The following is a 13,644-nucleotide window of genomic DNA, read 5'->3' as shown; positions in this document are numbered from 1 at the left end:
TCTGGCACTTCCAGGAAGCCAAGACCTTCTCCAGCAGGACATGCCTTCCCCCTGTCCCCAGCTGTGGTGCTGGTGGAACTAAAGGTTAATATCTTGCTTTCTGCTGACTCCACAGAGGTGTTCTCCTACCAGAGCCCCTTCCAGCTCCACAGCCATATTCCATGGTGCTCTCTGCCAAGGAGAAAAGAGAGCAGGAAATGACAATGCTGTTGTTAATAACAGGGTGCCCCGTATCAGCAGCAGCTACACCGGGCACTACACGATGTCCACAGCAACAGGGAGGCTGCAGGAGCTCCCCATTCCCTTGAAGCTCACGAGGGAAATACAGAATGGGCCACCAAGGTTTTCCTCTCCCAGCTGCTGGGAGCCGGCAAGCAGCCGTGCGAGGCTGGGGAGGATGAGGAGCGCTGTGAGGAGCGCTGTTTTCAGCCGGCCCGCGGTGGCTTTACAGAGCTCTTCCTTGGGCGTCGTGGTGCTCTGCCCTCCGCAGGGCCGCCAAAAGCGATCCTGCCCTCAGCCCGAACCTCACAGCACTGTGAGGGGGTTGTTGAGGGGGCTGACGGGGGCACATCGATCTGAGGCCCCTGAGCCCTCACGGAGCTGGGCTGGGCACGGAAGGACCACCGTCAGAGCAGCTGGTGCTGATGCCACCGAGCAGGAAGTGCTGCAGACACCGGCGGTGTCCCGCGCTCCCTGAGGCACAGCACCGTCGGGAGGCGGCCGCCCCTCAGACCAGCTCCGGGCACAGCCCGAGAGCCCAGAGCGCCTCACCGCAGCCCATCGCGCTGCTCTCCCATTGGCTGCTCTCTGTGTCCGTCACCATAAGCCCCGCCTCTTCGCCCATCTCCGGCCGCAGGATTGGCTGTCCCTCACGCGGCTTGTGAAGCCCCACACGGCGCCGCCATGCCCGGGGCCGCTGCCCGGCGGAGGGGCGGTGCGGCGCTGGGCTGTAGCGCATGCGCGGGCCGGGCAGGGCCGCCGCCCCGGGAGCGCGCGGCCGCCTCGGGAGCGCGCCCGGCCCGAGGATGCGCCAGGCGGGACAACCCCGGTGGCCCGGCCGGGCACAGGTGAGGGCAGCTCGGATCCCTCGAGCGCCCCGGGTTCCTCCGCTGTCCCGGGGCCGCTGGGCGGCGAGGGGGGCGCGCTCCTGCCAGAGGGCGCGGGGCCGGGAGCGGCCGGGGAGGGGCCGGGGGTACCAACTCTGTGTGGGCCGGTGAGGTGAGGGGGGCCCGTCCCGCCCAGATCCCTGACGGGGGAGGCCTGGTGAGGTGAGGCGAGGTGAGCCCTGCCCTGTTGCAGAGGTGAGGCGAGGTCAGATGAGCTCTGTCCCGTCCAGCCCCGTGAGGAGCCGCACACGGGGAGCAGCTGCCCGAGCCCCGGTGCCCCGGGCACACAGAGAGAGTGTGTGGGCCGTGCCAGCGGCATCCCGGGGCTGCCATGGCCGTGCCACGAGCTTTGCATCAAGGCCGGTTTGGTTTCCCAGGGTGTTCCCGCTGCTGCTGTCTCCGGCACGGTCCTCACTGCCACCTTTGGCCTCGGGCGGCATCTGTGGGAAGAGCCGTGCCTGGAACGGGGCCTTTGCTGCCGTACGTGCAGACCAGGAAGGACAGAGTGCTGTGCCGGGCTTGTCTCCAGGTGTGGTGGGAGCTCCTGCAGGCTGTGGACTCGTGGGTTATCGCACAACCCGCTGGCACTGAATCAAAAGCACGTTTAGTAAAGAAAGCACGTCAGTTTTGACATCGACAAGTGAACCATTCCATACACAGCCTCAAGTATATTCGTGCCAGAGGGCAGAAGTGTTTGCTGGTGTGCTCCTCCACCATGTGCCTCATCTCTCTTGGAACCCAAAAGGAACTTTTCAGGATAAGTTGGAGACATGTGAAAAGCTTTCTCTTTATGCAGAGTCAGTGCTACCCTGGCCAGCACCTTTCTGAACAGGGGCTGTTATTTTCACTACCTTTGGCCATCTGTAATGGCCCACAGCAGTTCTGGGCCCTGTGATCCTTGACTGTACTATCTAGCTTTTGAGACTTCTGCCTTTGGAGCTCCCAGACTGCTTCAACATGGAATTGAATGGGATGCTGTAGGAACCATCAGGTTTTTCATTGCACTGGGTCACAAACTTGTTGCTATGTGTACCAAAACAGTCAAAAAGCTCCTTTCTATGACCAGGATGAGACTTCAAACTCACTGTGAAATTCAGCAAAAATGAAGGTGTTTTGTGGCCACCAAAAAAAGGAATGGCAGAGCTCTGCTTCTGTTGGAAAATTTAAGTCAGAATGATGTTGCAGGATTGATTGTTTAATCTCTGTTAAAAAGAGATTGATTTTTATCTCCTGACATGCAAGATACCTGTTGCAGTCTGGTTTCAGTTGCCCATAAAAGTTCTTCCTTTTGTGTTTTCTGGGGGAGGGTTCTCATTGAAGTGTTCATTCCAGTGTTTGACTGCTGGAGAGGTTGATGCACTAGGATTTTAATTTTTGTAAGTAATTTGCTGAGGCTTGTGTGAAGGTTTGAGGCTTGGTGAGTTCTAAAGTAAATATGTAGAAATTGTACCTAATTCTAAGATGATGTTGGTACCAGTTTCAGGCACTTCTTTCTCAGAGCTGTTCCCATGGTCTGCCAAAACCAGTTTTCTCTAGTTTTCAGTTCAGTGCTAGATATGACTTCTGTGCATTCAGTGAGCCTCAGTGGATAGACAAGAGTCTCTCTTTTCACTCCCTGTAAATGAAAAATATCCAAATATCTGCACTGTCTCATGGCAAGGGCACTTCACAACTTTAAAAAGTCTGCTGCAGGGAGCCACCTCCTTCAGATTGTTTTGATCCAGCCTTGTCTGAGCTCCATTTGGTGTGCTCTTATGTGGTGAAGGACAGTGAAAATTTTGGTTTTCTCCATCCTAAGCCACTCTTGACTTTATTACTTGTGATATCTCTTCCAAACTGAGGAATCTTTCCTTGCTCAGATCTTCCTTTTCAGGAGAGTTTGATGCTTTTGATCACCTCTGCAGCCCTTGCAGTTCTGCTCCCCCTTGCTTAGAGGAAAAGTCCCAGATGTGCACGCAGAGCTCCAGACGATGGTGCTCTGGGGACTTCTGTGGCAGCACAGTGCTGTTCTCCTGAGATCCCTGTTCCTTCTCCCCAAACTGGTAATTACAGCTGCCTCTCCTCAGCAGTGGCCTTTTTCTGGCATGGAGGGTTTAGGCTGTTTCCTCAGGGTGGCCTGGGCTGGAATCCCTCTCCTGCCAGCCCTGGAGTGTGTCTGCAGTGTGTGTTTGTGTGTGTGAAGGCTGCAGTACCCACGTGTAGCCCTTTCTAAAAGCTCTCTCAGCTCAGTTCTGCTCGTGCTCTGTGATTTTCCTGTGTAAGGATTGGCTTTTTGCTGCCCTTCAGCACCCACATCCACCCTCCTGTGCCTGCCCTGCCAAACCAGCACTTCCCAGCTGGTAAAAGTCTGGGGGCTGCAGGTGGCTCTCAGGAGAGGGAAGAGAAGCTTGTCCTGTGCTCAGGGCCACTCTGCAGAGCCTGGTGGCTGCAGTGTTTGGGGTCTCCAGCCCTGTGGGGCCCTTGGACCATGCAAGCTGTGTCTCCATTCCCAGAGAGCTCAGGCTGCCCTGCTGGAAGTCATTGCTGAGGCTGGGTTGGCCACTTGTTGCTTTGTGCTGGTGCTGGTGACCTGAAGTTCTTGTAGCATCAGGAACTGGTGCATGGTAGCTCATCATCAGATTTTGTAGGTTTGTGCCAGTAGCTCCCAGTGATACCAATGTAGAAGCATGCTATCTTTTGGGATAAATGAGTTTAAGATTAATTCCACTTGACTGAGATTATTTTTAAGAGGCAGCTGGATGGAAAACAGGGAAGAGTAACACTTAAACTGAGTGATGGTTACAGAAATCAGCTTATCTGAGTAGCAGGAGCCTCCTGTTGCACATACTGAGGTGTTCTCCTGGAGCATTTTCAATGAATTCAGCCTTTTCTAAACTCTTGTGGTGTTGTGTGAGTTAGACACATCTGTGTGATCTGTGCAAGCAGGGACACACTCACCTGGTCTGTGTTCCACCTCACTTTGTGTCCCTTCCAACAAAGATGTTCTTGCTGGTGTAAGAATTTTTAACTCTTCCAGACCATAAACTGATAAACAGATTTGTGGGGACTTCAGTAGTTGTGCCTGCTGTCCATCCAGTTGCAAGGGGTTTTGGGTTTGTTTTTTTGTTGGTTTTTTTTTGTTTTTTTGGGTGATTTATATAAAACAAGCCTGGGTAGAAGCCTTCCTCCTTGCCAGTATCCCAGGGTCCCACCCTTTTATGTAGACTAGCAAATATTTTCAAGATCCTTTTGAGCTTTGTCACTGCCTTGTTCGAGTGTTGTGCTAAATGGTGGATAAAAAGGAGTTTATGCCAATGAACGTTGTTCATTTTTATAAAGAATGACAGTGACAGTATCACAGCAAATGCTACATCACACAGAATAAGGAAAAACATACTGAATTAATTAAGTAAATATTTCATAAGCTGTTTTATAGCATCTGTAAACATTTCTGCTTTTTGCAAGATAAATATTCTCAAGCATTTCTGTTTTCTAGTTTTGTGTCTGCACTACAGAAATACCTGGGAATTCAGTCAGGGCTCAGTTTTATGGCACAAGCTGGGCAGTGCAGGCACCCCCAGACTGATGAGATGCTGATTGCAAACAAAGCCCTTGCACTGGGAGTAGTTCCACTTCTGTGCTGCTACTGCCCAGTGCTGTCTCAGGGTTTGCTTCATGTCTTGTAACTTGATGTGAGTATCTTGGGATGGGGAGATGAGTAACTCTGTTTCTGAAACAGGCCATGATTCTTGCTGCTTTTAGGTGTCTTTTCCAGAGGTGTTGATGTGGTGCTGGTACCAGTTCTCTTTTTAAATATGGTCTTTGCTTTTTCATTGTAAGCTTCTAATGAAAACTGAAATCATCATGTTTTTCTCTCAAAAAAAAAAAAGTCAAGAAAGGTCAAGTGGGTGTAGTAGATGAGAATTCAGAAAGGCACAGAACAAAAGCTGTGTTTAGTAGGTTTCTGTGGTGTCAGAGATTGAGGAGATTTCTGACATCTCTCCTTGCAGTCGGTGCTGAAGGCAGTTTGGCCAGGTGTGCACCGCAGCAGGTAGGGATTGAAGGAATTGATTTACCAGGAAATATTTGGAAGAACAAAAGGAGTGTCACTTGACCAATAATTTGTGTGTAGGGAGTATAATAATTCTGTGCAAACCCTGCATTCCTGGAGGTTAAGTGGCATTGGCAGAAGGAGACATTTTTAACTGTCCTGAGGGAAGCTTTTAACTACCCACGGTGGACACAGAGGAGCGCCCTTCTCCTTTCAGCAAGCAGATTGCTGTGTATTTAAGCACTGGCATTCCCTCTCCTTGTAGGCTTCTCCTCCCCAGGCAAAACAAGCTCACTGAGTCCAGGCTTTCCCCACAGGACATAGTTTATAAATCTTCTCTAGACTGACTTATCTATTTGCCATAAAATTGTTAAGGTCCAAGTAGTTGTTTTCAGTTTGTGTATTTAATTTGGAAGAAAGATTTATGTGTCCCAAAGCATGTCTATTATTTCCAACTATTTCAATTGGTCTAATAAAAGATATTACCTCATCTCACAAACCTTTATCTCATTTAGGGGCTTACATCATCACAAATAAAGCAGCACTGCTTTTACTGCTGGTGTGACAGACTCCATGTCCTGTCCTCTTGGTGCTTCCTGCTACTCCCAGTTTGTGCCTCTCTGTGTCTGGTTTATCCTGGATTCTTGGGTGTGTTTCTGTCCCCATGTGCTGAGTTTTGAAGGTGAGGAGATGACTCTCTCAAGCTGCTTTCTTACCATTCTTCTGCAATAGGTTTGTTAGGTTTGCCCTTAATACTCTGTCTCTATAGATTGCACTTTTTGGGGCTTTTGGTTTTTGTCATTAGGATGTTTGAGAATGTTGAAAGCCATACAAAGGACAGAAGGAGGCATTCAGGGTAGGTGTGTTTGATACCACACAAAATGTGCCTTTTTCTGATAATGACTTGCAACTTTTCCCATTTTAGGAGCTGTGGATGGAACACCGAGCTGAGGAGCCGAACATTTTACTGAAGGCCTGTGTGTAGACCCCAATGCTTGAATGAATGAATGAAGAATGAAAATGCTCCCTGGAGTGGGTGTGTTTGGAACTGGTAGTGCTGCCCGGGTCCTGGTACCCTTGCTGAGGGCAGAAGGCTTCTCCATTGAAGCTCTTTGGGGCAAGACTGAGGAGGAGGCCAAGCAGCTGGCAGAGGAAATGAACATCTCCTTCTACACCAGTCGCACTGACGATGTCCTGCTGCATCAGGACGTGGATTTGGTCTGCATCAACATCCCTCCACCACTGACTCGGCAAATTGCTGTGAAGGCTCTAGGTACCTGTTTATCCTTGGAGTTGCACCAAAAATCTGTAGCTTGTTGGCAGATTGAGATTGGAGGCTGTTAGCCCAGCACGGTTCTGGTTGCACCAACGGGCAAATGCAGTGCTAAAAATTTTGTGTGGCATTTGTGAGAAGGATACCTGGGTTTTTTTTTTGTAAAAATACTGTTAATAATTGCTTATAGATCTGCTTGAACCAATTGGGCTAAAATACTTTGCTTGAGTCAGACTGAAGTTATGGTAGGGAGTTTGTAATAAAAAATCAGCTGTATCAGAGACAATAATGAGAGGGTAAATGGCTTTATGCCCATTTAAAAAACCCCACAGCAACAACTGAATAAAAAACCAACTCCAAACCAAAAACCTAAACAAATTGTTTAATTCATTTTAAATGTTTAGAAAACTGACATTTGCCTGGAAGGAGAAGGTTGTTCAGCTCTGCTTTATGCTTTCTCCACAAGTAAAATCCAACTTGGAAGTTGAAAGCCTTTGAAAAAATGTTTGTATGCACTCAGTAGAATCTTGTGAATTAGGAGCTAAGAGATGCTGTTTTAGCTGTGACTCTGGCCACTACCTGGACCACTCTTGGCACATCCATGTCCATAGCAGGCTGATGTGGTCTCAGGTGGAGGAATCCTTCTGCCTGCCTCAGGAGGGCAGATGCTGGGGACAGCAGGAGGAATCCAGCTAGATGAGAAAGAAGGGATGACACCCCAGACTGGTTGGGCAGGGAGATGGGAGCCAACTGCCCAGGCAGCCTGACATTTCTAATTCCCCAGTGGGTGACTTTGTAGTGTTAATGTCCTCTCCTGCAGTGCAGCGTGGGTGTCAGTTTGCATGTAATTCTGTAAGTAACAAGGGTGATATTTCTACTGTGTTTACAGGAGATACACGAGTTAATTTTAGGACAGGTAATCTCAGACCATGTGAGCCAGGGTGGTTTGTTGTGCCTCTTTTCTCTACAGTAATTTCTTTTGGAAGTAAACAAGTTCCTGGACAAACATTTGCAATGCCACTTAGGTATGCAGAGTGCGATTTCAGGCTTTTTCTTCCTTTTTTATACTGTTAGATTTGTTTGTTTACCTTGTTAGAGTACTGTCCTTTGAACTTTAAGGTACTCTGATTTTTAAATATTTGAACTATAAGTTAGAATTTTTCTCTTCAAATATGCTAAAAGCTCTTTAAAGCACTTGTTAGGTAATATGCATTTCACTAGGTCTTGTGGCTCTTGATGATCAGATGGGCTAAAAAGGAGAGGATTCACCATTCTCTGATGGATTATTAACTAAAAAGAGATTGGGATTTCTTAATTGAAGGCTGGGAACCCATAAGATGACATTATCCAGAGGAGGAAAGGGAGGTAAAGCTGGTGCAGAAATACAGAGGTTGTGTGTTTGCTTGAATGCAAATTTAGGAAGTGTAAGGCTGAAAAAGCCAGGAGAGAAGCAGGAGAGGGTAACAATCCCTTCCTCTGTCCTGAGATGTTCTGGACTGTAAACTGATGCAGACATCTCAGGCCAGTGTGGTGCTGACCTTGCCTTTCAGCTCTCCAGGTTCATTGCAGTGCTATTTGCAGGTCTGCTGCCCAGTATATTGTGACTTTTTAAAGCCAGTGTTGGGTGGTTTCCTGTGCCTGAATGTTCTGAAGGAACACAGAACCAGGTGAGGGCCAAAGGTGGCAGCAACATATTTTTTTGGAAGTTGAGCTTGATACAGTGATGATTATAATCAGAGGATTATTTGCTGTGAATTGTTTATAACAGATTGGTGTTTACTTGCCAAGAGACTGGGCTTTAGGAATGTTTTGTTGGACTTGGTTTGTTTGTTTTAAAGTGGTGGTGACACTTTTATCATTTATTTTTTACCTTTTTCTACTTTTTTTAAAAACCTGTGCTTCCATTTGTTAAAGAGGAGAAAACCCCAGTTTTTCTAGGTGGTGCAGTTTCCTTGCCTAAGTTTCTTGCTGACAGGTATCCATGAACAAGCCTGGGGACAAAGCAGTGACACTGGTTTGAGTTCATGAACCAGACAGGACAGATCAAAGCCCAGGGGATAGTTCATATTAAAATCAGGGTAATCTTATGGTTTATCTCCACAGCAGGCAAAGCAAGAAGCTCTCTTTAAATTTGTGCTTCTTTTGATCTCAGAGGAACTAAATAAATTTCTCCTAATGTCTGTGTTGTGGTTCATGTCCCACAGTTAAATGCACCCATCCATGCTCTCATGTCTCCTGGCTGGTGAGGGCCCCAGCTGAAAATTTTGCAGCTGTGGTTTAGGAAAACAATATGGTACAAAGTTCAGGTTATTCATTACCAAAACAATAGTAACAATCCCAGGGAGGTAAGCTGCACTCCTTTGAAAAACAAAAGGCATGGCCATTACCTTGGTGAGGGACCTTGTAGCTGTCTCTGACTTGGCCCCTGTCCTTGCTTCATGGCCATCTCTGTGAGCCTGGGGACAGCTGGAGGGATGTCCCACTGAAGGCAACAGCAGGATTATCCCAGAGCTGTTGTGTGTTCCCAGGTGTCACCCTGGCACTCTGGCAGTGCACAGTGGGCTGTGCTGAGCTGTCAGTGTGCTGCACTGGCTGCTCTCCCAAAAAAAGGCATCAGACACTTTTAGCTCCTCAGGTGGCTCAGCCTGGGCTGCCACAGCAGGCACAGCACTGAGCGAGGGCAAGGCTGCTCAGCAGAGCAGGGAGAGCCCGGGGTGACAGGGCTGTCCCCAGGCTCTGCTGTCTCTGCTCTCAGTCCCTGCTGCAGGGAGCCAGGGCTGGGCAGCAGGGGAGCAGCACCAGCACAGCACTGGCTGCAGAGCTGTTCCCATGGAGCCAGAGTCTCTTTGGTTTTCTGCAAGCTTTGGGCTTTCTGCAAGCTTTGAAGGGTGCAGATCTGCTCAGGACGCTGTGAGCATCCCTTTGCTTTCTCTGGTGGTGCTTTGCTGTAACCTGCCTGGAGACAAGCACCATTTAAACAAGGCAGATAAACTGGGCTGAAGCAGCTCTAGATGCTTGTCCAGGTGCTTCAGCTAGCCCTGAAAAGTACTGAGCTGAGGGCTGTGCCTTGTCTTGGCAGCAGGACTGGGGACAGAAATGGTCCCTGAAATGGGGGTTACCAATGGACAGCCCGGGTGTCCACTGGGAGTTTGACCTGACCCTTTGGTCGTTAAAGCTGCTGTAGACTCGTATCAATACTTTTCCTGCAATTCTTGGGCAGAAACTGAGGTGTGCCATGACTGACATTCAGGTCTGGCATCCCCAGTTAGTGTCTGTAAAAACCATGTTAGGAATAGCATAGTTATTACACTGAAAAATGTTCAGATAATTATTTGATCAGAACAGATATAAAACAGGAAAAAACAGTAAAAGTAAAGCCCTGCCATAAGAAGGAGGATACCAGAAATGTAAGAACTGGTTAACACTTGTACTGTCATGCTCTTTTGTATTACTTAATTTCTGCTTTACAGTTAGGGGAAGAAAGAGGATTATTGACTGCCCTATTGATTTAGGCTGAGCACCCTGTAAAGTGCATCAGGAGCAATAACAGTGCAGTGGGTCAGCTTGGGGGTGCAGCTCTTGTCTGTGTAACTCAGTCACCTTTTGTCTGATTGTACATACAGGCTGTATATGCAGACCAAAATTATTTGCTTTCTAATTAGAAAGGGTTGTTTTAAAACAGTCCACTTACCAAAACATTGTTTCTAATTCTTGTGTTCTGTACACAGAATCTGTATGTATTTCTTTTATATATATACATTTTTATATAAGTAAATTGCATGTCCCATTTATATTAATTAATTAAAAAATTGTACAGTGATGGTGAAATACAAAGTGAAAATCAAATTTCCCTTCCCCCCACCTCTTCCCTGCAGGGTACATGGTGCTTTTTTTTCTCCTCTGGCTATACAGGTATTCAAATAATGTTTTAAATATACACTCATGTTGTGTCTTGTTTAGATGCCATGTGATGCCATTTGGACATTTATCTTTCATGATGTAAAAATCCTCTCTTTATTTGGAGCCTCCCTCTGTGAGAGTTTGTCAGCTCTGCAACTGGAGCATCTTGGAAACAGCATTGAGTCTTGCTGGACTTGGCATTCCTACTTTAGTTCCCAGATCTTTACCTTAGAAATTGCATCAGGAAAGCCCAACTCTTAAAATTACCACTTCTTGACAACCTTTGGGGTATCTGGGCATGTTTTGCTCAAGTGTGCTAAATACTGTAATTTTTTTTCATTTGTGCTGCAGGAATAGGGAAGAACGTGCTGTGTGAGAAAGCTGCTACCTCTGTGGATGCCTTCAGGATGGTGACAGCTGCCAGGTACTACCCCAAGCTGATGAGCATCGTTGGCAACGTGCTGCGTTTCCTGCCCGCCTTCGTGAAGATGAAGCAGCTGATAGAGGAGCACTACGTGGGCAACGTCATCATCTGCGACGTGCGGGTCTACGGGGGCAGCCTGCTCAGCCACCAGTACAACTGGATCTGTGACGAGCTCATGGGAGGGGGCGGCCTGCACACCATGGGCACCTACATCATCGACCTCCTGACTCACCTCACCAGCAGGAGAGCTGAGAAGGTGCACGGTTTGCTCAAGACTTTTGTGAAGCAGAACACGGCCATCAGCGGGATCCGCCACGTCACCAGCGACGACTTCTGCGTTTTCCAGATGCTCATGAGCGACGGCGTCTGTTGCACTGTGACTCTCAACTTCAACATGCCCGGCTCCTTCATCCATGAGGTCATGATCGTGGGCTCTGCCGGCCGCCTCATAGCTCGTGGGACGGACTTGTACGGGCAGAAGAACTCTGCTCTCCAGGAGGAGCTGCTGTTCACAGACTCTCTGCCTGTCAACAAGGGCCTTTTGGAGAATGGCTTCAAGGACATCCCTCTGCTTTACCTGAAAGGAATGGTGTACATGGTGCAAGCCCTGCGGCAGTCTTTCCAAGAGCAGGAAGACCGTCGGACGTGGGATCATAAACCTGTGGCTATGGCAGCCTCTTTTGAAGATGGCCTGTACATGCAGAGTGTGGTAGAGGCCATCAAGAAATCCAGTAGGTCAGGTGAGTGGGAGACTGTGGAGGTGATGACTGAGGAACCAGATGCCAACCAAAACCTCTGTGAGGCACTTCAAAGAAATAACTTATGAACATTCCTACCTTGGAAAATACTACTTCTGGCTGTAATGTAAAAAAACCCAGTTTTTAAGATATGTAGATTCTTATTTAATAGCCTGAGTTTCTTGGTTTTTTTAAACATGTAAAATATGTTCTCATAGGAACAGTTCTGGATTAAATTGTTTGAAGAGTTTTAAATGTTTCTGTTTTTTGCAAACATTTAATTTTTGTCTTGGAGACTGGTAGGAAAACTTGAATTGCCCTTTGCACTTGCAGTGAAGTGAATTGTGGGATCTCTGCCATTGCATGGCTTGGAAATGGGACACGACCCCTGTTGCACAGGTTGCTGATTTAACCATGAGAGCACGTAGAGCAAGATCAGGGAGTATCTGTTGTTCAGATGCCTTTTTCCTGTCTCTTGGAGTTTTAATTCTCAGTTTGTAAAATTTTAGAAAATAGTTCAGTGATGTGACAAGTCTCTGAACTCCTATAGGACAAAAAGTAGAAGGAATGGATTAAAGTCAGTAACATACAGATCAGCCTTTTGGCTTCCTGTGTGTGGTGAATGTCTTTCAAATTTATTCAAACTGATGTTTTATTAAATGATACTATAATTCTCTGTTGTTGGTGTCTTGGCAAGAAAATATTCAGGAAGTCTGTGATGCATTGAGCTATTCTTCCATATCTGTAGACATTATTCCTTCTACTCAAGAGGCTGCCTGCATCCAGCAGCTGTTTTTCCATAAGCTCTGTGCTTATGTCAGTTGTGTTTACTGCCTGGCAGCACCAGTGCCGTGCCTGTGGGGCCAGGTTCTCATTTCTGTGACTGTTACTAAATAAATGCCTCCCTGGGTCATGGGACTGCCACAGTGTTGTGGGTAACAAAGTTGTACAGCATGAACCTTTCAGGGACCTGAAAGTGGAAGGAAGGAGGTATTTCCTACCTCTTGCAGCTCTCTTCATGTGCTGGCTGGGTAACTGTCACACTACACACATCCTGATAGTTGAGAGAGCAGGGACTGAACTGCCATGGGTAAATGTGCTCTGGATCTCAAACACTGGCTATTAACCCTCTGGGCCAGCCCATCTTCACTCCCTCCTGCAGCTGGTGTCCAGTGGAGAGATTTGTTGGCAGATGATGGGGTGGGAGTTCATTCCTTTTGAGAAATGTTTCCCTCTGAGGCAGGTATGTGGAAAGGATAGTCTAATTTTACTACATTTGTTTTGTGTACTTGAAAGCTTTTTTTAAAATGTATTTCCCACTAAATTGTAACCCTTTGTATTTATGTATATTAACATGCACGCTGCTGTTCCATAAGCTGGACCTTCCTGAAAAGTATCATGTTTTCTACAGAAATAAAAAGTTGTGTTTGTTGAGGGAATTCTCTATGCAGCTGTGTGCTTGTGTTTGATTTGGTCAAGCTAAAACCATCTTAATAAAAGTAAACAGGAGAGTCAGAGCTGGGACTCCGTATCTGGTGAGTCCTTCCCCACTTATTGTAGAAGTTGCCAGAAGACCCCCAGTAAGAAGCAAAATCCTTGCAGTATTGATGGGACCACTTTCTTTGCTTGGTGTATAAATTAGGTATTTACCTTTGGATGTTTACTTTCCAGAAACAAGTCAACTGCTGTGCTGCTTTAAAGCATGGCTGCTCTTGTGCTCTGCACATTCTAATCTCTACTGTAAGCTGTGTGAAGGAAGTGCATGGTTAGATTGGATACTAGGAAAAGGTTCCTCACCCAGAAGGTGGTTGGGCACTGGAACAGTCTCCCCAGGGAAGTGGTCATGGCCCAAGTGTGCCAGAGTGCAAGAAGAGTTTGGACAATGCTCTGGGAGGCACAGGGTGAGATTCTTGGGGCTGCCCTGTGCAGGGCTGGGAGTTGTACTCAATGATCCTGCCATAGGTGTGAGCATCTACTGCCTGTGGAGTCTGTGCTACGTAAAATGGATGAGACAATGTGTCCTGAGCTCACCTGGCACTCACCACCTTCATTCAGATAGAAGAGCCCTGACTGTTTTCATACCATTTTGGGGTCTGTTTTGAAGCTGTCCTTCTGGAACTGAGAACCTTCCTTTGTGCCTTTGTCATTAAATTTGTACTGGGCAGAACAAATCT

General features: G+C 47.4%; 1 protein-coding gene across 6 annotated transcripts; it reads left to right on the top strand.

Annotated features, from left to right (window-relative positions):
* The first annotated feature begins 968 nt into the window (after positions 1-968).
* Positions 969-12,916, top strand: GFOD2 (Gfo/Idh/MocA-like oxidoreductase domain containing 2). 6 transcript variants are annotated; one of them, XM_066557263.1, is made up of 4 exons: positions 981-1,067; positions 5,652-5,818; positions 6,062-6,409; positions 10,661-12,916. In XM_066557263.1, the coding sequence occupies exons 3-4, from the start codon at positions 6,151-6,153 to the stop codon at positions 11,557-11,559; spliced, it is 1,158 nt and encodes a 385-aa protein (XP_066413360.1). In that variant the 5' UTR covers positions 981-1,067; positions 5,652-5,818; positions 6,062-6,150; the 3' UTR covers positions 11,560-12,916. The 6 variants fall into 6 exon arrangements, with proteins under 6 accessions (XP_066413357.1, XP_066413360.1, XP_066413362.1 ...); XM_066557261.1 differs by lacking the exon at positions 981-1,067 and adding an exon at positions 2,449-2,482; XM_066557260.1 differs by lacking the exon at positions 5,652-5,818 and having other exon boundaries at positions 969-1,067.
* Positions 12,917-13,644: the final 728 nt, after the last annotated feature.

This window comes from Molothrus aeneus, chromosome 11 (genome assembly GCF_037042795.1).
Source record: "Molothrus aeneus isolate 106 chromosome 11, BPBGC_Maene_1.0, whole genome shotgun sequence".
Taxonomy (NCBI): domain Eukaryota; kingdom Metazoa; phylum Chordata; class Aves; order Passeriformes; family Icteridae; genus Molothrus; species Molothrus aeneus.
Note: the sequence above shows the minus strand (reverse complement) of the source record. Positions and strands in the feature narration are given on the sequence as shown.

Excerpts from the sequence above, each read along its gene's own strand:
- GFOD2 (XM_066557260.1), top strand. The coding sequence starts at position 6,151 with ATGAAAATGCTCCCTGGAGTGGGTGTGTTTGGAACTGGTAGTGCTGCC. Across the intron at positions 6,410-10,660 it reads AATTGCTGTGAAGGCTCTAG|GAATAGGGAAGAACGTGCTG; the intron begins GTACCTGTTTAT and ends TTTGTGCTGCAG.